Source organism: Dipodomys ordii, unplaced genomic scaffold (genome assembly GCF_000151885.1).
Source record: "Dipodomys ordii isolate 6190 unplaced genomic scaffold, Dord_2.0 Scaffold183, whole genome shotgun sequence".
In the NCBI taxonomy this organism is placed as follows: Eukaryota; Metazoa; Chordata; class Mammalia; order Rodentia; family Heteromyidae; genus Dipodomys; species Dipodomys ordii.
This window is the reverse complement of record NW_012267399.1, coordinates 2,734,466-2,759,758: the sequence shown is the minus strand read 5'-3', so window position 1 is coordinate 2,759,758 and position 25,293 is coordinate 2,734,466. Positions and strand designations below refer to the sequence as shown.

Here is a 25,293-nt window from a genome sequence, read left to right as displayed (position 1 = left end):
AAAAAAAAGAGAGAGAGAGGTAGTGGTCACTAGGAATCTATATGGGTTCCACGGTAAATAGTTTAGATTGATTTACTCCTCAACTCTTCCATATACTAGCTGTGTAGCAGTGGGGTATTTGCTTTATTTCTCAGGTTCTCAGCTTACTCATTTTTAAAATGGAAAAAATCCCTATTATTTAGCAGTGTAACGAGTAGTATATTAATTTATACCTTAATGCATTTAGTACAGACCATGGTAAATAAGCCAGTACCAGTGTTAAGAAGCTGTAGAGATAAACACACAGACTACCTTAAGAGGATGGGTTTCTTTTTTCACAGATGGTTCCAATGTTGAGGTGAGGTGGATGGTGGACAGACAAAAATATCAAAGCTCTCTTTCTTCCAAGCAGCTGCTTCTTTCTTCATCAAACCCTTTCTCTGTTGGTTGTTTAGTAGAACAATTTTTGTCCTAAATGGCATTTGAAAAAAAAGTTTGTGAGACTACCATCTCAACAGAAAAGCTGGCTGTAATCTTAACAACAGTGGAAAGTATAAATATGGGGATCATGGTGTAGGTGCTCAGGGCAAAGAGTGAAGCCTGGTCTCAGAAATAACCAGAGAAAAATGTAGTGGAGATATGACTCAAGTAGTAGAGTGCCTGCCTACAGATGAAAAGTCCTGAGATAAACCCCATTACCTCAAAAAACAACAACAAAGAGAACAAAACCATAAATCATTGCATTTGTTTAAAGTATTAATCATCCATGGGAATTTTTTAGAGTAGGAATTGTGTGTGAGTATGTATGTGAGTATGTATGCCTGTATGAGTGTGTGTGCGTGTGCACGCACACACATGCCTTTCCACTTCTTAACTGAGGGCTTGGGTGCTGTCTGAGCTTTTTTGCTCCAGGCTACCACTTTACTACTTGAGCCACAGCTCCACTTTTGGCTTTTTGGAAAGTTAATTGGAGATAAGAGTCTCATGGACTCTTTCCTACCCAGTTTGGCTTCAAACCACAATCCTTAGATTTTAGCCTATTGAGTAGCTAGGATTACAAGCATGAGCTACAGGAGCCCTGCTATTCACAGGCTTTAAAAAAAGTCATATGACCTAGGAGACATGAATGAGATTAAAAAGAATATTAGCCCAGAAAGTTGAATTTGGATGTGTGGCTCAAGTGGTAGAGCACTAGTCTTTTTTGTTTTTAATTGTAAAATATATAGAAGGGCTACTGTTACCTAAGGCAGGTAGTGAGTCCATTTCTTTTTGAACAGTGTCACCTCCTCCCTCATTGTCTCCCAGTTTTTCCCCTCCCAACCTCTATTACTCCCCAAGTTGTATAGTTCATTTCCAACATAGTGTCTAGTGACGGTCACTGCTGAATTGGTTCACCCTTTGTCTCACCATTTCTGTGCTTTCTTCTCCCTACTCCATATATTAGATAGAATTATATATAAGATAAAGGGTACAGAAATCATACACAGAGGAATGAACAAGGGGGAAAAAAGAAATGAACTGCAAACAGTGCAATAAAAAACCTCTTGTTTCCATTTCTTGGCGTTCATTTTGAAAAGCATCATTATATGATCATATGCACATAGCTATTGAGCCATTGTGATCCTCTCCTGAGACTATCCTTCTTTGTTCTCACTGTGTGAATGTTTAGAGACACAGGATGGAAGAAAGACAACCTCTTCAACAAATGGTGCTGGCAGAATTGGCTATACACATGCAAAAAACTGAAATTAGATCCTTACATATCACTCTGTACCACAGTGAATTCCAAATGGATCAAAGACCTCAATATAAGACCAGATACCCTGAAAATATTACAGGAAGAGATAGGGGAAACACTAGGACTCCTTGGCCCTAGTTGAAACTTCCTAAATAAAGATCCAAAAACACAACAAATCAAAGAAAGACTGGAGAAATGGGATTGTATCAAACTGAAGAATTTCCACATGGCAAAGGAAATAGCTAGCAAGATAAATAGAAAGCCCACAGAATGGGGACAGATCTTTACTAGCTATGCATTAGACAGAGGCCTTGAGCACAAAGAGGCTCAGGGACAGCACTGAGGCCCTGAGTTAAAGCCCCACATCTGACATATATACCTACCTACATACATACATAAATTAACTAGCTTAGAGCTCAAAAAATTAACCTCCCCAAACATCCTCAAAAGAAACACCACCACCATTAATAAGGTAGCTGAAGACTTAGAGACTTCCCGAAGAAGAAATAAGAATGGCCAATAGACACCTGAAGAAATGTTCAACATCTCTTTCCATAAAAGAATTGCAAATCAACATTGAGATTTTATGTCACCCCAGTTACAATGGCCATTATCCAGAAAACTAACAATAACAGATGCTGGTGGGGATGTGGCCAAAAGAGAACGCTACTATACTGTTGGTGGGAATGTAAGCTTGTTTAGCCACTCTGGAAAGCAGTATGAGGTTCCTCAAAAGACTAAACATAGAGCTTCCCTATGACCCAGCAATCTCACTCCTGGACATTGACCCAAATGACTACAAACTAGCCTGCACTAAAGCCACTAGCACAAACATGTTCATTGCAGCATTGTTTACCATATCTAAGATACGGAATCAATCTAGATGCCCCTCAATGGATGGATAGATCAAGAAAATGTGGTATATAATCCTCAGTGGTATTCTGTGCTTCCATTAGAAAGCATGACATTTCCCCATTCGTAAGGAAATGGAAAGACTTGGAAAAAAGTATATTAAGTGAAGCAAGCCAGACCCAAAGAAACGTAGGTTCATTTAGAATTTGTCTATAAATCTACAAGTAAACCCAATGGATAGTAAAGAACAAATAACACTTGGACCTGATTAAACAGCACTCTAGCTAATCACAGTGAGTACTAGTCTTGAGAAAAAAAAAAAGCCTAAAGACTGCTCAGGCCCTGTGCTCTAAAAAGCATAATACCATTACAGGTCATAAAAATTATCAATAAAGAAAAATGAGAAGTATCTCTCTTCTCTCTCTCTCTTTATCTATCTATCTATCATGTGTTAGGTGATTTCATGGGATCTCTCTAGCTAGTGGGTCAGATATTTTCCTATACTGAAGGGTAGTCAGCAGGCAGTGTTGCCTGTGGTTGACATCATGGTAGAGGAATGAAAGGGAAGCTTGTAATTTTCATTATAAATCTTTTATGTACTGTATAACTTTTTAGAGAAACATTGAATGCATAATTTCTATAAAATAATCAGAATTTTGTGTGTGTGTGTGTTGTCAAAGGGCAGGGAGTAAGGGGAAATGACTTTTAAAAGAAACTTCCTTTAGAGTCTTTCTTGATTTTTAACTTTCATATTTTGAATAAAATGACTTTAAAAAAATAAATGGTTTTATAAATATGGGTAAAACATTAAAGTCACAGATATTTCATAATAATTTGAATAGAAGTATGCTAAATCTTGTGTTCCAGAATTTGAAAACCCTTTTGAAATAATATCCTCTGGACACTGGATATAGAATGAAAATAAAAAATATATAATTGACTTAGTGGTTAAATATTTAATAATTTTATGACATGTACCCACATAGTGTCTTGTACATCTCATTGTTACAATGGGTCAACCTGTATCATTATTTAAACATTTTGTTATATCCCTTCCCCTCCCAAAATTATAAAAATGTATATACAAGATACAAGACACTGGAATCAGATACAGTGAAAACAGGTTATACTGTGGGGGAGAACATACAAAAGAAACAAGAGAATCACATAGTGCATTATAAATGTGCTAAAAACAATAGCAAGCAAGAAAAAAAAACACTTGGGTCTCTGTCTTGGGGTTCCTTTTGCCTAACATCATCTTATATGGTCATATGTACATAGCTTTTGACCTTTTTTGCTTGTCCTAGACATGTACTAGTTGTTGCAAATAAGTGAAACCATGGGACCTATGTTTCTTTGGGCCTGGCTTACTTCACCTTTATGCTAATAAGTTTGAGAATATGAAAGATATGGACGAATTTCTAGCAAATATTGATATGCCCAAACAAAACCAAGATGATTTAAACCAACTTAACAGACCCATATCAAGCATTGAAGTAGAAACAGCAATAAGAGACCTCCCACCCAAGAAAAGCCCAGGACTGGATGGATTTACAGCTGAATTCTATAAGGCCTTCAAAGCAAAACTCACAACAATACTCCCCCAACTCTTCAATGATATTGAAAGTGCAAATTCACTACCAAATTGTTTCTATGAAGCTATCATAACTGTCATCCCCAAACCAGGCAGGGACTCATCAAAGAAAGAACTATAGACCTATTTCTTTGATGAATATCGATGCAAAACTTCTCAACAAAATTTTGGTCAGTCAACATCAACAGCTCATCAAAAATCATATAATTTAAAATTAAGTTTAAAACTATTGATGATTAACTTTACAATATAGTATCATAATTCCACATTGAGACTCCAGACTTGAAATTGGTTACTGAATGGGTAACCAATAAGTTCTGTGACTTATGAATTATTCTCATGGATATATATGTTTATGTTTTAGAGTGGCTACTGTTTTGATGCAGGTGGCTGAAGAGACAGCATCCATAAATTAAAACATGAATTCCAGTTTTTTAGAGTGACAAATTCATTTTTAATATGAAAGTAATCAAATGTTATACAATCACCTGCACCCAAAGGATAAATTACAAAAACGAGGTTAGCCACAATTTGTACTAAATTGTTTTATACTAGGCTTTTTCTAACAAATACACTTCAGCAAAAAACCAAAATACAATTTTGTTTTCTCAATGGAAAAGTGCATTGGCTTTTGAGTACTTTACAATGTGGGGCTCATTAAGAATCTGAACTATCAATCTTAGATGGAAAACCCAACAGTTTTGTAACAGTCATACCAGATGGTATTGAATGTCAACTTCGACTGAAGAATGTCTTCTTCTACAGAAGACTGCAAGATAAGATGACATTAGTCTTTCTCCCATTTTCCCAGCCAACAGCTGCCACTCAGTTACTTTACAATTGCCTGTATTAAAGATTATGCTCAATAACCAAAGAACAATAATTACAAATTACATGCCATATAAACCATTGTTTTAAAAGGTTTATGTTTCTCCATAAAATGCATTCAGCATTTATCCTATCAGACACATTTACTTCACTTAGTTCATGAATTCCATTTTTATGTATTTTGAACTTTTTCTGAGAAACCAAAGGCTTTTCAGTACAGATGTAATTTCGAAGTCATAATATTCCTTGAGTATTCACACATAATAAGCATTAACTTGCTTTCGTAAAAACATTTTTTATTGTAAAGATACTGTACACAGGGGTTACAGTTATACGAGTAAGGTAATGAATACATTTACTATCGAGTATAGTAAATGTATTCTTTTGTTTTTCCCCTATAACTTGCTTTTTTAATACAATACTCTTTTCAGTTTTGTGAAATAGATGTAATGACTTAGTCTTTAAAAAGGTACTATTAAAAAAGATGCTAGAAGGTACTAATTATATTTTTATTACTTTTTATGAAATAATTAATTTTTTATTGTTAGAATACCGTACAGAGGAGTTACAATTACATGGGTAAGATAACGAGTACATTTCTTATCAAGCATTGTTGCCCCTCGTTGTTTCCCCTTCCCATCTGATTTAAATAGAATGTTGACATTTATTTGGAAATTCTTTTCAAAATAGGAAATTTTTTTTTCCAGTGAAATCTCATCGTCTTTTTTTTGGAAAGCAAAAGCCAACTTCAGAAGTTTGTAGAGCTTGTTTAATGTCATTGTAGCTGGGATTATATCAGCTTGCAGGTGTTCAACTGAACTAAGTAAATCTGACTAATTATACCAAATACATAATAGGGGCATACTCTACATTTTTATGTCATCTTTAACTCAATATCAGATGGATATTTTCCCACTGATCCTTTATAGGCTAAGATTAAGTAACAAATAGAAACCTTGAAATAATGTGTGTCACTGAAAACTAACAAGAGATAATATTAATATTTAGGGTCATCTAACTTTTAATTAAAAATCATCTATTATTATTTGGGGTAGTTTTGAAGACAGCTACTTTTATTAACTACATGATAGTTCAAGTAAAAAGGCAGTGATTTTTCTCTTAACTGTTTAAAATGTTCTCACAAAAAACGATAGCACTACCCTGTGTATTCTACTTGTTAATACTTATGTAAATGAGAAATAATGGAAACCCCATAACTTTATATCATTCATGTGATATATTATTTATTACATAATATTGTTCATTAGCATTTTATATAAATTAGAATTATGAAGTGTTACACTTGCTATGTTTCTGCAAATTGATCTGAAGAAACACTCTTTAGTTAAAAGTGATTATTTATTTGTATCAATGTTGTGATATACTTTATCCCTCTTGATCTGAGCAAGTATATGTTGAGAAAATTAAGATTTTATTTCTGCCAGGCGCCGGTGGCTCACTCCTATAATCCTAGCTACTCAGGAAGCTGAGATCTGAGGATCACAGTTCAAAGCGAGCCTGGGCAGGAAAGTCCGTGAGACTCTTATCTCCGATAAACCACTAGAAAACCGGAAGTGGCGCTGTGGCTCAAGCTGTAGAGCGTTAGCCTTGAGCTGAAGAGCACAGGGACAGTGCCTAAGCCCAGAGTTCAAGCCCCACGACCTACCAAAAAAAAAAAAAAAGATTTCATTTCTTTGATTTGATAGCTAATAATAAATCTGGAAAAAGGCAATTATCATTTTGTAAAAAAGAATGACATTGCCCCATTTGTTAGGAAATGGAAAGACTTGGAAAAAATTATATTAAGTGAAGTAAGCCAGACCCAAAGAAACATAGGTCCCATGGTTTCCCTTATTTGAAATAACTAGTATATGTCTGAGTCAAGCAAAAAAGGTCAGATAAGTTGATGTTAGGGGAATGAACCCTAAGATAAGTATTCAAATGTTTTTTCTTTCTTGCTATTGTGTCTAACATATTTATAAGATATTTCTTTGCTGCTTTGTTTGTCCCTCCCCCACGGTATAACCACTGCTTTCACTGTATTTGATGTTGGTATAATTTGTGGAGGGGAAGGGAGAAAACAAATTGTTTAACTAGGTGGACCCATTACAACAATGAGATGTACAAGTCGTTACATTATGCCGAAAAACGAACTTTACAACTTTGGTGGTGGGAGGGAGGATCTAGTGGGGAGAGGTTGGGGAGTATGGGAAGGGATGGGAAGGAGAAACAAAGAGGAGGCAACAATGCTTGATAAGAAATGAACTCGTTATCTTGCCCATGTAATTGTAACTCCTCTGTAAGGTATTTTCACAATAAAAAAAATGACTAATTCTTTTTTTTTTTACCAGCTTCCTTTCACCTGATAAAGCATTTTTTAAATATTGTTTATAAGCAGTATGTATCAGCCTTATTGTTTTGCTTTGGGTTTCCCTAAAAGTAAAGCTTAAGACTGAAACATGGTGTATGTAGGTAGTTTTATTTAGGGGTGCTCCTATCAAGTAGAGTATGAATTGGAGGAGTGACAAGTAGAAAGGGATACTAGGAAAGCTATTTGCGTTATTGCAGTGCTTGTTCTGGCATCACAGGCTAATTTCTTCTGAGATATCATGAAATGTATTCAGATTGCCTCCTAGACTTTCTGTCTGAAGGATAAGTGACTAGAACATTTATATTTATCTCTTTTTTAAAATTTGGCAGATGGCTGTCCTCCTTCCCTGGGAAGTTAACTTGTCCTTCATATCCAGGCTGCATTGTCAATCCAGGTGTGCACTGCACTGACCTGGAGAACCCTGAAACAGTAAGGGGAAGGATGGGCAGATGCATGTTTAAGTGGCAATCTGTTAAGTGATGTGTATCTTCCCAAGAAGATATTTCTAGCTATAATTAGAAATAAAGTTCTGGTAAAGATTAAAGGAGACTATAAAGTGCTTAACATATTGCTGGTACACATAGCATATAGTCAAGTTCATCATGACCATCATATTATTTTATTAGTAAAAATAGTAAATTGGATTAGTTTTCATGTATTAGTGTTTCTCCTTTTCCTACCCTTAAGCCTCACATACACCTGCTCAGTGTTTCTAATTTTATTCTTTTTTTGCACTTCAGACTCTTAAGCAGTGCAGGTTTTGGTTAATTGAACTTTGATTATCCTGTTATATTTTTGATTCATATTCAATGATTAAATGGTTGATGATGTTGAGAAGTTCAATTGCTGTCTTCACTGGGCCTAAAATGGAAGTCATAGAAATAGAAAAAAAATGGGAGAACTGAAAATCAGTTTGATTAATATAGATTTGTCCCTGAAGTTCAAGTAAAATGTTATTAAGAGATAGAATAGTACTACAGGCTAATAGAAATAGAATACTGTACAGACTGTTGCAATGTTAATTCAGAATGTGTGCCATAGTAAGTAGCCTTTTGTAATTCACATAAATGTAACCATTGTGTAAGTTTGATTTGAGGGCACATATATGTTTTTCTTTTTGGCTACATAGGGAACAATGAAATAAAACCTCATTGACGTAGTTGAGCCTGATAACATCTCCTGGCTGTACTGCTGATGACTCAACTGTGGTTTTGGTGGTTTTGTAGAGCTCCATAAAGCATGTTAGACTTATAAACATATTCAAACAGAAACTTTTATGAGGATTTAACTTTTTTAGCCACAAAGAAAAAAGTTTAAATAAATGCACAGGTTTGGGTACAACTATCACATCAACTAAAATTTAAAATGGTATATACCTCATAATTTACTTAGAGGAAATTAGTTTGAAACATTGAATGACAGTAGGGGAAAAGATACAGAAATTTCTGATAATATATTGTAACTAAGCTAAGAAGGAAATAATAACAATGGACACTCATAAAAATAGGAAGTTAAGTTTTTTATTTCTACATTAAATGATATTTTAGAGTAAAATGGAATCATATTTTGAAAACATAAAATCACTGTAACTTTTTAAATTTTTTACTATGATTTAAAAGTTAATTTTATTTACTTTTTTGTTTTTTGTCCTCAGTTCTGGGGGTTGAACTCAGGACTAGGCTGCTATCCCTGAGCTTTTTGTCTCAAGACTAGCACTCTGCCACTTGAGCCACAGTTCCACTTGTAGCTTTTTGCGGCTTAATTGGAGCAAAGGGTCTCACAGAGTTTCCTGACTCATGGCTGTAAACTGTGATCCTCAGATCTCAGTCTTCTGAGGAGCTAGGATTACAGGCATGAGCCACTGGCATTTGGCAATTTTATTGATTCATGTCTTATAGGATCTGCTGTGTTATTGAGGTTGAAGTTTAGATGCCTAAAATTTTGCTGACATGGAATCAGTGTCTATTACTGTTTACTCTGAAGTAAGATTTTAAATGAGTTGCATATTATTTAAGAGGAATGAATGTTTTGATATTAAAAGAACTTTTGATACACATGTACTACCTACTGTGTGCTCAGTATGCATAACTCTCAATTTGTGGGTGATGGTAGTGACTCACCTGTTTTAAGTAAATTTATAAAACAGTTCATCACAAATTTTAAAAACAAAACTATTTTTATATTAGTATCTGTTGTTTATACTATTAATGGTGTCTATATTCAGCTCAATAATGAGTAAACAGGTGGTATATCTTAGAGTACCTTCTATATGCAGTCATGTTTTCTTCCTTCTTTTCAAATTTGTAAAATCCAGCCAAAATGATAATTTATGAGGTAAGGCTACAAGTGTTTATTAGCTGGTAGTTTTGTTTATTAAAATTAAATGTGGATTCTGAAATTAAAAAGAGATTTTTTGCTGAAGATTGCTTCAGGGTATGTTAATTGTTGATAGTCTTAGCAACTTTTCATTTAGTAGAAAAATAGAAATTCTTTGCACTTAATTAAGATATGTATTATTTGTTTTATTAATTTAGTATATTGCATTAATTTCCATTGCATTGAAAATATGTACACTTTGCAGACAAAAGTTGAGTGCATTTACATTTATACTATTTTTTTCAGTAAGTCTGACCCTACACATCTGTTTGAAACATCTGCTTTCTGTGCAAGCAGTGTGTAGCCTTAGATTAGTATAGTTATCATTACTTAACAAAGTTCCTTTTAGCTCTACATGTAAGTGACATGTAGAAGTATGGCACTTAATTGTGACAACACATTAAAAATTGTTGCTGGATCATGTAGTAGTTCCATTTAATACCTGTATTAGTTTATCTTCCCACCAACTCTGTGTAAGAATTTCCCTTTCTCTGAATCTTAATAATTGTTTTTTTTTGTTTTTAATAATAGCATTCTGAATAAGGTAAGATAGTAGCTCATTGTGATTCTATTCTCATTGAAACTTTTTTTTGGTCAGTCGTAGGACTTGAACTCAGGGCCTGAATGCTATCCCTAAGCTTTTTAGCTGAAGGTGCCTTATCACTTTGAACCACAGCACTACTTCCAGTTTTCTGGTGGTTAATTGGAGATAAGATTCTCACGGACTTTCCTGCTGGGATGGCTTTGAACCGTGATCCTCAGATCTCAGCCTCTTGAGTAGCTAGGATTACAGGTGTGAGCCACCAGTGCCTGACTCTCATTTCAGTTTCCATTTGAATTTTCCTAATAATTAGTGATATTTGGATTTTGGGTTTTTTAAAATATTTTTGTTAGGTTTTACACATTTTTTTCTAAAAGAAACATCTGTTCAGATATTTTCTCATTTTTGATTGGACTTTTCTTTTTGCCATTGACTTTTGGTGAATTCTTTGTCTGTTGTAAATATTAACTCTGTGCCACAGGGGCAAGCCAGCATAATTTTTTTCTCTCATTTCTCAGTTTGTCTCTTCACTCTAATCACCATATCCTTTGCTGTTTGGAACTTTTGTCTATTTTTCCTTCCATTGTCTGTGCTTTGGCAATTTATTTTTTCAAAAAAACCATTGTTTAAGCCACTTTCCTGTAGTGTTTCTCCTGTTTCCTTCTAGCATTTTAAAAAAAATTTTAGCTCTTATATATATATATATATATGTATATACATATACATACATACATATATATATATATATATATATAGGGTTTTTGTGTGTCATGAAAGATAACGGTCTATTTTTAATTCCCCTACATATGGATATCCAGTTTTCTTAGTACCATTTATTGAAATAAAAAAATCCTACCCATTCTCTTTTATGTTTTTCATACTTTGTTGGAGATTAGTTGGCTGTGGATTACATTTCTGGTTACATTTCTGGGTTTACTATTTTATCTATTAGTTTGTGTGTTGTTTTTCATGCTTTTAACATGTTGTTATAGTATAGCAATTGTTTTGAAGTCTGATACCAACAGATTTGTATGTGTGTGAAAAGAGTTTTTAGTTTGTGTGTGTATGTGTGTATATATACATATGGTATCATGGTGTTTCCAGCTTGTTGTTTTCCTTAAGACATCTTTAAAGTTAGGTGTAGTGTCGTGAGAATAAGGGAGACCTGTTTGAAAACTATCAAAAGTAAAAGGGGCTTAAGTCATAGAGTGCTCGACTAACAAGGACAAGACTCTAAGTTCAAACCCTAATACAAAAGAAAAAAATAGATATCATTCACTCTTCAGGGCTATTTTAGCACCAAACAAATTTTAGGATTTTTTTTCTCTTTCTAAAGAATGTCATTGGTGGAGGAGACTGCATTGCATCTATAAATTACTTTGGGGTAATTATAAGTATTTGAACAATATTCTTTCAATCTGTGAACATAGGATACATTTTCATTTTTTTTGTATCTCCAATTTCTTTTAACAATGTTTTATAATTTCTATTCTAGAAATTAACCACCTAAATTTATTGCTACATACTTGAATTATTGTAGCTATTATGAATGTTATTACTTTCTTGATTTCTCATCAGTTTCATTATTGGTGATAAAATGTTACTGATTTTTATGTTTTTACAAATTTACTGAATTTATTTATTGGTACCAACAATTTTTAAATTTATATATATGTGGATTCCATATATGCATATATGTTTAAATATTTAATCACTTTTTGCTAATAGGGATAAACTTGACTTCCTGCTTTCCTATTTGGAGCATCTTCACTACTTTTCCTTGCTTTATTGCTCTGGGTAAGTCATATAATACTATATTGTGTCAGAGTAGTGAAAGTAGTGGATGGGACTACTAAGCAGCCGCTTCCTCCTCGGATGTGTGTAGGGGCTCCGAGCAAGTTCACAGGACTGGTTGACCTGTTTGGGTGGCTGCCCATTGGGCTTTTCCAGATCCTAGATGGGTGAGGTCTCAAGATGGTATTTTTACTCAGGATAATGCAATTGTTTGCAAAGATTCTTCAACAGCTCCTCAAAGTGAATTTAGGCTTCCCTAACAGCAAATACTTCAAACGACTATGGCATTATTAGTTCTTTTGGGGCTTTGTTTTTCCCACAGTGTGAAGATATTTATAGTTTAGCCTGATCTTAGCTGGTGCAGGGCTAGTAGATGCTATGCACTTTATTACCTTCTATATAAAATCATCTTGAGTCTGTGCTCTGCACAGTTTTTACAGTACCCATCTACAATACCCATATACAATACAAGACACATATATTCAAACAATTTAGGGGAAGAGGAGTTTGTTTTACTTTCTTAACTCTGTTTATTTTTGTAAAGGAAATTTCAGCAAATATCTTTTGGCAGCCATCTCGGTGATATGTGATATAACTTGTACTCTTAATTTCTGTATTTGACATTTTATGAGTCACACTTTGAATAACACTGCTCTAAGATATATGCCTAACTCTGGAGTTCCTGGGTCATTCATCTTCTGCTAATTATACAGAAAATTTTGTTTTCTTGAAGTTCCTACATATTCTAGTTATTCAGATTACACAGAAGGCAGTCTGCCAACTATGACTTTCACTGTATCATTTTTTAGGTTGTAATATGAAGAGTATTTCAGCCTAAGACTTAACAGCTTTTTGAGACTATAATTTATATCCTAGAGACAACAAAAGAAAATAAGAGTTTTTTTGTTGGTTTTTGTTGGTCGTGGGCCTGAACTCTGGGCCTGGGCACTGTCCCTCAGCATTTCAGCTCAAGGCTTGCACTCTACCACTTTAGCCACAGTGCCACTACCGGCTTTTTCTGTTTATGTGGTGCTGAGGAATCGAACTCAGGGCCTCATGCAAGCAAGGCAAGCACTTTACCACTGAGCCACCTTCCCAGCTCTAAAAGAAAAGAGTAAGTTCCTGCAGAAGTGTTGATTCCAAGCTAATCTAGCAGGAGGACAGTTTATTAAGTGAAATTGTCTATAGTAGAAAATACTACAAAAGAAAGGAACTAAAAAGAGGTAGCAGACAGAAAATGCATTACACTTTGTAAGGTTTTATAGACCTCTAAGAATACAATTAAAATGGAGTGTACACTATTTCTGTTGGCAGCAGTTTCAGAGTAGGCAGCTTGGACTTGTCTAAATGCATTAGGAAACCACATGTGTGTGGCATCTCTATGTATGTTAAATCTGTTTATTATGGCCTTTGGAAGACTAAAATTATTTTAAGAGTTTTGGCCCTAAGAACAACATTTCACGTGCTTGGGATTGACTCCTACCCCCTCAATTAAGATTACTAGATGTGAATACAAATATGCATCTTGGCTGTAAGAATGCTAAAAGTTTGAAGGGTCATGTTTTTAAAATCATTTATGGGTCAATGAAGTTGGGAGGAAAGAAGGCAGCTGAGTGTTAAACTATCCTAAGTATGCTTTTCTTAGCAAAAATTTTATTCAGGCTAACAAATCAGGAAAATGAGTAGGTCATTTATCTCTGGTTACTAGAATCTTGTTGAACAAATACAGTGTGGATCATACTTGTTATACTGTGATGATTATACAGTTACGCAAATTTATAGATTCAGAATATAAGTGAATTGATGCTAGTTAGGTAACTTGCAGTACTATATCATGTGTTTCAGTTTTATTTTTTCTGTTCTGGACTTTCATTGGTGAACTTGAAAAAAATAACAAATTTACAAATGGTATGATAAGAGGTATGGAGATTAACATCCCCAATCTCCAAAGAAACTTTGATAGGTTAAAAAAGCAAACAAGTTGATCTAAAAAGCCAGTTGTACATGAACATCATGGAAAAATCTGAACTATTACAATGTCAAGGATAACAGAGTCAAGAATTTTTGGTTAATATATTAAAAAAATAATACTGGCATTTTCACTTAGGCCTTTGCAATTCCTAGGTGGGCACTGTACTGCTTGAATCATGCCTCCAGTTCTTTTTGGCCTAATTAGTTTTGGGGATAGGGTTTGTCTCATTTTGCTTGGATCATGATCCTTGTATTTTACATTTCTCGCTGTAGTAGGGATGCCAGGCACCTGAAATTGTCCTAATCTCAGTCTCATGCATGTTTGGAATGACAAGCATCACACATTTACCTTTAGGTTGAGATGGAGCCTTGAAAACTTTTCTTACTCTGTTTTCCTCGAACCATAATTCTCCTGATTTTCTTCTTCCAAGTAGTTAGGATTACAGGCATGAGCCATAAGGGCCTCACTGGTTGTTAATCTTTTCTTTGGGGGGAGCCACTGTTAAGATGTTAAAATACATTAATTAGTGTCTCTACAATGTAGCATGCATGCTGGTTAATTCACAACCTAGAATAATTATATTAGGTACCCTTAGGGACATATAAAATACTGTGTAAATATAATGTAGTGAGTCTGCTAAAATATATGAATATTTATTGGTAAGTATACCATATCCATTTAAATATAATGTAGTGAGTCTACTAAAATAAATGATATATTTATAGGTAAGTATACCATATCCATTTTTGGCACTGACTCATGAATTTCCTAAGTGGGTGTATTATGTATGGATTTTATTTAAGAAGAAATAAGTTTCCTTGAACTGGAAAGAAAGAGATTGCTTTGTACAGAGTGTTGATAAGGAGATGGTAATAATAACCATTGATAAATTTTTGAAAGGATTAAGGTGAGTTTATTAACTAAAATAGGATTCAGAAAGTGAGCCCATTGACAAAATCTTGCCAGTAGCTTTTTTTTGCATGACCCTTGAGCTAAGGTGTTTTTGTTTGATTTTTATTTTATTTTATTTTTTTACACTTTAAAAGGTTGTAAAAGGAAAAAAAGAGACAAACAGTATGTTATAGATACTTTATGTGGCTTTCAACACCTAAAATACTTTGTCCCTTTTCAGAAATAGTTTTGTCAACTTGTGATATTAGAAAAGTGACTGAATAGACAATACTTTTTTGCAACCAGAAGATTTAAGACCAAGGACAAGAAACAACAAATAATGCAGAATGTAGAAATGTATATACTGGATGAAGATAGTAGAAAATCTAATCATGAATTCAATATAATTGAAAGAAATATAGGATTCATGATCATGGTAATGAAAGCTTGCCAAAGTTAATTTTACTTCTTAGAGCATAGCAACTACTATATTGGATAAGGAAGTAACCAGAAAGCTTGCTAGGAAGAAGGGAGGGGGAAAAAAACCAACTTGTCTAAGGCTAAGAAGTTACCATTGATATCCTATAAACTGAACAGGCAGGCAAATACTTACAAATGATCTGCCTATTCAAAGGGGTATCTCTGTATTTTTGTTTTTCTGATTTAAAAAAAATAAATCTATTTATGTGTGATCTAACCCAAGGACAACAAGCTTTTTTAAGTACCTTTCACAGAAGTGCTTTATTGGTGAGGAAATAGCTCCACCCATTGACACTAGTTTTAAGTTGATGAATGATGAGCCTTTGAAGAGCACGGGGACAGGGAAGAAGCATGTCTGGTAATATTTAGTTTTTCTTAGACTTTTAGTAACTAGTTGTGATTTTGGGTTTATGTTTTCCTTTTTGTATTAATTAATATTAAAGATTATTGTAGCTTATTTTAGTGACTTTATTCTGAAAATAATATATCCTTTTTATCTTTTTGATTTCTCAAAAGGACAATATGTCTGAAATAATGAAATATGCTGTCAAGAGATTATTTTTATTTTAACCTTCCCAATTCCCTTCCCACATTTAAGCTATTTTAGGCATCTATACTTGAAGAGGCTATGATTTGTCTTAACATATGCTTATTTATTTATGGTTTATAACCAAGTGATTTTTTTTTCAGATGATCCTATGGGATTGGGACTTAAAGCAGTGGCATAAACCTCATTACCAGGTAAATATAAATGAAATAGCAGTGTTATTAATTAATATCTGTAATGAAACTTTTGATCTCAAACTAAAGTTAAATTCATAAGATTTCCTTGTCAGAAAATTTTCTTTAGCTAAACTAAGTTTACAAGAACCTTTAACTGAGCTATATTAAAAAAAAAGAACATTTGTAAGTGTTAAGAGAAATAAACTTACAAATTTATTTTTGAAGTGTTGCTAATTACAATCTGGGCTCAGAACAAACTGAAAGTTTTATATTAAAGATAAGACTACTTTTCAGTGAATTTTCACAAGTTAAAATCTTAAGTATCTTCTATGTATAGGAAGAAAGAGAATTTTACTAGTGACCTCACATGCTTTAATTCAGTTATAGCCTATATTCACAGACATAACCTCTATCCTGATTTAAAGTGATTATTTTTGCTTATTTAGTATACATATCAAATAACATAGTACATATTTTAAGATGATTTGTTTGACCACTTAGGAAATACATATCAATATCAGATTAAATGAATTAGAAGTATCAAAAAAAAATCACTGGTGAATGTTTTCTATTCAATAAGGATGATGTTCTTAACTGGATTAAATGTTTTGCTTTATAGATATATTCCCAGTATAAATGTGTTTTTGTATTCTTTTCTACAAAATTGCATAATGTTTCTATATGCTGTTTTGAAATGATGTTTTTCACAATAATGGATAACATTTGTAAATATACATTCACTAATATTGTATAAATGTTATTGAATTATTTCTCTAGTTGTCTTCACACGAAGTTTTAAAAAATGAATATCCCTGTTAATGACTGACTTTCAATTTTTTGCTTTTTAGTGGTATTGGAGTTAGAAGTAGAAGACTCAACACTTTCTAGTCAGGTGCTCTTACCACTGAGCCATTCTTCTACTCTTGTTTTTATTTTTTTTAAATAGCTTAAACCATCTTCCTAGTATCAGCATCCCAGGTAGCTAGTATTATAGGCATGAGCCATCAGTAGGCTCAGCTTACTTTACATATTTTAATGACTTATTTTAAAATTTTCTATGCAATAGGTAAAATAACCCATAAGAATAAAATATTGTTGGGCTTTGATCGGCAAAATAATATAACCATTGCAGTCCAATAAAATTAAGGAGAAAGCCATAAATGACTAAAAGGATGTGGTTCTTTGAGCTTATTTCATAGTGGGCTTCATTATCATTCATATTCACAAAGATTTTCAGATTCCTATTTCCTGTTAGAGTATCTAAGCTATTGGCAAAATCTAAAAGTAAATATTATGGCTAAAACTGTGGACTTGTCAGTCACACTGGTGAATTATTGTAGGCATCTCTATCCTTTTTAGTTTTTTTCTCTTTCTTTTTCTACTTTGGACTTAAAAAATGAAGTGTAACAATTGTCTGTAAAAGTATATAAATGTACAGTTCAATGAATTTTCTCAGACTGAATCAGGGACTGGGAAGGTGGCTCAGTGGTAGAATGCTTGCCTTGCATGCATGAGGCCCTGGGTTCGATTCCTCAGCACCACATAAGCAGAAAAAGCCAGAAGTGGAGCTGTGGCTCAATGGTAGAGCACTAGCCTTGAGCTGAAGAGCTGAGGGACAGTGCCTAGACTGAGTTCAGGTACCAAGACCGACCAAAAAAAAAAAAATCAGCACCTGTAAAACCTTCTTATGCTCTCCTTCAGGTCATTATCAACTTCCCTTCTTTGTTTTAAGGGTTATAATCAATCTTGTTTACATATATGTAGATGTAGATATATGATTATATATTAAATCTTAAATAGTTGTACAAAAGAATTGTTATTCAACAGAGCAGTTTATGAATATAATGCATCTTGAATGATGTCACCACCTTAACGATTTTCCTCCATCCCTTCCAATTCTCCTCATCTCAATTTTCTTAATTTTGTAGAACATGCATTGAATTTATCTTAACTTTGAAGTATCAATTTAGTTATACTGTCTTTGGACTTTATATAAATAGAAGGAATTTAATGTATTTTCTCTTTTAAAAAAATTTTTTATTGTGAAAATATCATACAGAGGGGTTACAATTACATGGGCAAGATAATGAGTTAATGTATTTTCTCTTGTGCTTCTTTTAAAAAACTGTTGATGAGAGCCAGGCTCTGGTGCCTCAAGCCTGTAATCCTAGATGCTGAGGAGGCTGAGATCCAAGGATCATGGTTTGAAGCCAGACTAGACAGGAAACTCTGCAAACTCTTATCTCCAATTAACTAACAAAAAGCTGGAAGTAGAGCTGTGGTTCTCAATGGTAGAGTGCTAGCCTTGGGCAAAAAAAGAGCTCAGGGACAGAATGTAGGCCCTGAATTCAAGCCCCAGAACTGTCACCAAAAACAAAACAAAACCCTGTGAGATTAATATTACATAGCACTAATCTATTCAATCTTCATTCTATTTAATATTTCATTAAATGAGAATACCACCATGTATTTAACCATTGCACAGGTAGATAAATATTTGTTTGATTTCTGGTAATACTGCTAGGATGACCTTTTGTTAGGTATATATCTTGGTATGGATTGTTACCATATACATGCATACATTCACTTTTGATAGTCAATGCCAGATAATTTCCAGAGTTTGTATTCATCTTTATCCAATATTTAGCTGCTCTACATCTTCACCAATACTTGGTAGTATCTCTTTTAAATAATTCTGGTAGCTGTTAGCTATCTTATAGCTTGAAAATTTGCATTTTGCTGATGACTCATAGGTTTAAGTTTTTTTTCATACGTGAATTGGCTAACCAGATATCCCTGGTCAAGTCTTTTTGTCCCTCTTTATTTTTTATTTTGTAATAACTAGGAGTTGTATATGTATTCCGGACATTTATGTATGTTTAGGTATTCATATATATGTGACACATATATATGTATATTATGAATGTATATAATCTCTAGTGAGAACTTTTACCTCAGCCTGTTAATTAATGTGGGTTTTCTTTTGATGAAAATATTGCATAGCCAATTCATCAATCATCTCCTTTTTATTAGTTTGTTTTTAAAATTTATATCTTCGGGGCTGGGAGGGTAGCTCAGTGGTAGAGTGCTTGCCTTGCATGCATGAGGCCCTGGGTTGGATTCTTCAGCACCACATAAACAGAAAAAGCCAGAAGTGGAGCTATGGCTCAAGTGGTAGAGCGCTTGCCTTGAGCTGAAGAGCTAAGGGACAGTGCTCAGGCCCAGAGTTCAGGCCCACGACCGAACAAAAACAAAAAAAAATAAAATTTATATCCTCCACCTCTTTTTGGTGGTACCAATGTTTGATCTCAGAGCCTTGCCCGCGTGAAGCAGGCACTCTTACCACTTGAGCTATTTTTTGAATGTCTTGTTTTTTGCCCTGGCTGGCCTGGATTGTACTCTTCCTATTTATACTTCCTTCATAGCTGGGATGGCAGGCATGTTCCTCTATGTCCAGCTTCTCATTGGCTGAGATAGGTTCTTGGAAACTTTGGTTTGGGATGGCTTTGAATTATTATACTCCCAATCTCAGCCTCGTGAGCCACCACTCCTAGGTTTTTGTTTTTTAAGAGCAGTGGTCTCTTGTTATTTTTCCTCTATCAGCCTTCAGGTAGCTGGAACATTAGGTATATATCACCATGCCTTGGCTCTTTTTGTATTTTATTTAAAAATCTCTGCCCTCAAGAAGATTTTCTTGTATGTTACATTATAGATATTTTGTTGTTTTACTTTCCATCTCTGCTGACTTTTAAACTCTCATATCTTCTTAGTAGACTTGAGCTTCCAATTTGTTGTCCCAGCCCTTTGAGACTATGGGGAGCTTCACTGTTTCCCAGACTCTGAAATTGTTCCGTTCTCTTTGCCCTGTGTAACAAACTTGGCTACAAGTGATGAACTAAAATTCTATGAGGGGAAGAAATTAGCACAGAATGTTGGGTTCATTTCTTTGTGTGTGTGTGTGTGCCAGTCCTGGGGCTTAAACTCAGGATTTGAGTGCTGTCCCTGAGTTTTTTTTTTTTTTGCTGGCTTTATCAGTGCTTATTTGGAGGTAAGAGTGTCATGGAGTTTCCTGCCTACACTGGCTTGAAATTGTGATCTTCAGATTGCAGCCACCTGAGTAGCTAGGATTACAGGTGTGTGCAACTGGTGCCCAGCCCAGATTTAATTTTAAACATTACATTATATATTACTTACAAAAGCTTAACACAAAATGATGCAAAGAAAGTGAAATGCAAGCACAGTCAAGCAAATGCATATTTAAACCAAATAGCAGGAATAGCAACGTTAATGTTACAAGATGAAATCCAGAGCGAAGCACACACAAGAATGATACTATTTAGTAATGAGAGATATAAAGATGTCCCCTAAATACCATTAAGTAGGAGATAAGGTAACAAAAATAAAGAAAAAAATCCTTACAGTATATACTAAATATATTTCAACAATTTTAAATTAGAATTATATTGTTTGTTAGAGTATCTATGTCAGGGTCAAGTGAATAGAAATTATATTTAATAGATAAATTAGTTATGTATTGTGAGATTGATTTTAAATTAAAGGAAGTTCTGTAAAAAGTGTTGTGTTTAATGTAACAATACATAATTTTCCTTTTATCTTTTCTAGAATTCTGGAGGTGGAAATGGAATTGATCTATCAGTGCTAAATGAGGCGCGAAATATGGTGTCAGATCTTCTGGTTGACCCAAGCCTTCCCCCACAAGTTATTTCTTCTCTACGGAGTATCAGTAGCTTGATGGGCGCTTTCTCAGGTTCCTGTAGGCCAAAGATTAATCCTCTTACACCATTTCCTGGATTTTACCCATACTCTGAAATAGAGGATCCACCCGAGAAAGGAGATCGAAAAATTCACAAGGTTAAAATACAGTAATCATCCAACACTACTTTAATATTATATTCCAATGAAAACTGCTCCTTTGAATATTATATAACATACAACTTCTTTTCTAAGAATGAATTGCATTTATTTTGTATCATGGTCCTTGGAACTGTTGAGGCTGTTATGACTCAAGTAGTTCTAGATCAGTACTCCAGTTTTTATTTTATTAATTTTTTTCTAGTACCAGTGATCAAATTCAAGACCTTAAACATGTCAGGCAAACACTACATCCCCAGCAATTTTAATTTTAAATAACATTGCTGTAATTGGAAGCTATAAATGCTAGCAGCTCAATGCTAACTCTTTTACTCAGAAGACTTACTTATTTCTGTTTTTATTAACATGCCCATAAATAGTTAAAATAATAAAAATTTAAAACTATTAATATTTTAGTTCAATAAATTTATTGTATAGGTAAGAAAACTAACCAAAAGAAATGAAATTCTTTTCAGTTAATTTTGTTAATTATAGTAGTTATATAGAATCTAGAAAAAAAAGGTAAATTTAGCTTTGGGATGGATTTTTGATCAGTTAATTGAATATTGACAGATCTCAGCAGTAGAGTTTAAGATATATTGAAAAATTAAAGCAAAATCAAGGCCAAAATATCTAAAAATTACTGATAGTAATCTGGATTATGGGTGGTTAGATGATGCTTTCATTTTAAAAACATTTTAAATTTATTTTTATTTATTAAAATTTTTTTTATTAGTGCCTGTGTTAGTCCAAATCTACTTCATAATGTGACTTACATATGCCATTATTTTTTAGCCCTTTATCTTATAAGGAGATTAGTTAGAAGAATTCAAAAATGATAGCAATAATCTTCAGTAAAATAACTTTAGTGTATTCTAAGAATTAGTTTTCACCCAAATTGTTGCTGTTCCTTTATACTTTCCATTGATATTTGTTACTTGAAATAGTCATTTTTAAAAATAATAATTGTTAAAAATCTTAATAATAAACCAAGGATGACAGTGCACTTCTATAATTTGGGTGGAGACAGGAGTATCTCAAGTTCTGGGCCAGCCTGGGCTGGCCAGTCCAGGGTAAGACCCTGACTCAAAACTCTAAAAATAACCAAAATACACTTAACCATGAAAGTCATATTAATATCAGTATTATATTTGTTAGTATGCTTACTGGTACACTTTAGAAAAAGATTTTTTTGCCAGTCCTGGGGCTTGAACTTAGGGCCTGGGCACTGTCCCTGAGCCTCTCAGTGCTCAAGGCTAGTTCACTACCACTTAAGCCACAGCATCACTTCCGGCCTTTTCTGTTTATGTGGTACTGAGGAACCGTGGGCTTCTTGCATGCTAGGCAGGCACTCTACCACTAAGCCACATCCCCAGCTACCCTCCCAGAAAGATTTTTAAACATGCAGAACATTTAGCAGAATAACTAAACACCTCATATTCTGAGGATTGTTTATAAATTAGGCCTATTTTGGATGCTGGAATCTACTGATAGGAGTAAAGCCATATAAAAGTAATGAAATAGCTTTCATTCCTTTTTGTATACTTTAAATTCTTTATTGGAATTCCCTATAATTCATCCACTTCATCTATGATTTTGGAAAGATGTATTAAAATAATGTTATTTCAGAAAGAGAAACAGCATTTATAAAAAATGGTTAGTAGGCAATATCAATTATGTGATTAAGACTAGATGAAATTAAAATCAGCAAATGTTATATAAAGAATTTTCACTGTATATCTCACCATGAGCCTTTACAAAATCAATATCATTGGGAAATGTAAATCTAATATCTTTGAGATAAATAAGAGAAATTAGTAAGAAACAAAAACTATGTAAACCTCATTTCAAGAACTTTTCACAATAGTAAAAAATGTAATATTCCTCCTAATTTAACATTTGGAATAATAGAGAATATCTTCAAAAGTTTGGTTATAGCAATACTTAATTTGTTTTGTATTTAATTTAATCATTAATTTGGAAGGTAACATAATCCTGGCAGTTGCTATGTTAGATTTCCTTGTACTAAAAATATAAAAAATCATTAAGCTACAGAGCTGATGATTCCTAATTCCAAACTTGTCCTTTGAAATAGATTGTTAGATACACTTTAAAAATTTCTATTTACTTATCTTGAAACTAGAAATAAAATTTACAAATGAAAAAATGTAGCTGAAATTATAGAGTTCATAAATTGTTTTTGGTAATACTGAGGTCTGAGCTCAGAACCTTGCACTGCTATCTTTACACTCTGCCACTGAACCACACCTCCAGCAGAAATAATTTTTTATAGGAGAGAAATAACTAGAACAACAGTGTGGAGTATGAGACTTGGAGCAAATTAGCAGATTTTCAGAATGAATTTTTTTCACCTGTATATGTTAAAAATATACTTTTTGTTTATATTTTCATATTCTATTATAATAATTATGTATGTGTCATATTAAAGGGTAACAATTGTAACCATTGTTAAATTATTTTACAGGGAATAAGTAGTAGAAATAGTTTACCGACTCCACAGATGAGAAGAAGCTCTGGAACTTCAGGATTGCTACCTACTGAACAATCTTCAAGGTGGGAACGGAGTAATGGCAAAAAGCCTCACCAAGAATTTAATATTCCAAGGTAAAATTCCCAGAGCCTAAAAAGGAATTAAAGCATGACTTTATTTCTGCAAATAAAATTTGAAGTAGTTCTAAAAGCAGAAAGGAATGTTTGAAGTTAGATATAGGGTAATATAATTAGTAATAATAGGCATAATCAAGAAATGCTAGGTACCAGTTGCTCATGCCTATAATCCTAGCGACTAAGAAGGCCAAGATCTGAGGATAGAGATTTGAAGCCAGTTCAGGGAGAAAAAAATCCTCGAGACTCTTGCTCCAGTTAATCAGCAAAAGAACTGGAGGTTGTGGCTCAAATGGTAGGAGTGTCAGCTGTGAGCAAAAAAAAAAAAGCAAGCAAGAACTTGAAACCCTGAATTTAAGTTTCTGTACTAGTTCACTCTCTCTCCCAAAAAAATTCTTACAAAGAAACTATGACTTCTCTCAAAATTAAGGTTGAGTACAAAGCATGATGGACCTTAATATTTTGTCAGTGAGATAATAGTTTAGGGAAACTGTTGTCATTTGAGGACAGGATAGTGGTACTGCTTTTACCTTTACTGAAGTTACCTTTACTGAGGCAGTCACCAATGTATGGTGTACAAAATTAGGTCAGCAGTTACTGATTTGTGAAAGGAAGAGCACATTTCTAGGGCCCATCACAGTTATTGTGTTTAGGGTTGCAAGACTCTGTCAAAATCTATTCTAATTATAGACTGAGAGGACTAATATATTCTATAATCTGTGAGAATTTACTTGAAACTAAACAGTACCAGTAAATAGGCTAGGAAGATGCAGGAACTAAAATCTGAATATAAATAAAGTATCATTTACTCTGTTGATAGATGATTCAATATTTGTTGTTGTTGTTGTTGTTGTTGTTTTGGTCGGTGGTGGGGCTTGATCTTTGGGCCTGGGTGCTGTTCCTCAGCTCTTCAGCTCAAAGCTACAATGCCACTTCCAGTTTTCTGGTGGTTTTTATTGGAGATAAGAGTCTCACAGACTTTCCTGCCTGGGCTGGCTTTGAATCGTGATCCTCAGATCTCATCCTCCTGAGTAGCTAAGATTACAGGCGTGAGCCACCGGCACCCGGCTATGATTCAGTGCTTGTCATTTGAAAGGAAATATGCTGATTTCTTATGTGGTTAAAACTACTCCTTTGTCAGTTGTCTGTGATAATAGAATTGGAATTAAGGGTCATTCCATGTTAAAGCACCTTCTTATTAGTGGTCATGTTATGCTTCATTTAGTTTGAATTGTATTGATTCTTATTTGAAACAGTAGATGGCAAGATTAGAACATAACCATTAAAATTCATGTTAAGGTATATATGTGAAATATACTCAGATATTTATAATTTTCCAAATTCTTTGGTGTTTTTTACATTTGAATTTTTATAGTACATTCAAGTAGATTGACTTCTTTTTTGTTTTATTTTATTAGTACTTCATTTTATTTAATTTGTGTGTATTTTTGAGCCAGTATTTGAGCTTGAACTCAGAGTCTTGTGCTCTTGCTTGGCTTTTTCACACATGGCTGGTGCTTTACCAGTCACAATTCTATTCTTGAACTCCTTTTGAACTTGAACTTCTTTTTTTTTTTTTTTGTCGGTCGTGGGGCTTGAACTCTGGGCCTGGGCGCTGTCCCTCAGCTCTTCAGCTCAAGGCGAGCACTCTACCACT

General features: G+C 33.8%; 1 protein-coding gene across 1 annotated transcript in view; it reads left to right on the top strand.

Moving 5' to 3' along the window:
* Pde3b (phosphodiesterase 3B, cGMP-inhibited) overlaps positions 1 to 25,293 on the top strand; it is a 138,258-nt gene that overhangs the window by 78,118 nt on the left and 34,847 nt on the right. The window contains exons 3-5 of the mRNA XM_013034122.1: positions 16,107 to 16,157; positions 20,763 to 21,011; positions 23,497 to 23,636. Of these exons, the coding sequence (XP_012889576.1) occupies positions 16,107 to 16,157; positions 20,763 to 21,011; positions 23,497 to 23,636 (440 nt within the window). The remainder of the gene's footprint in view (positions 1 to 16,106; positions 16,158 to 20,762; positions 21,012 to 23,496; positions 23,637 to 25,293) is intronic.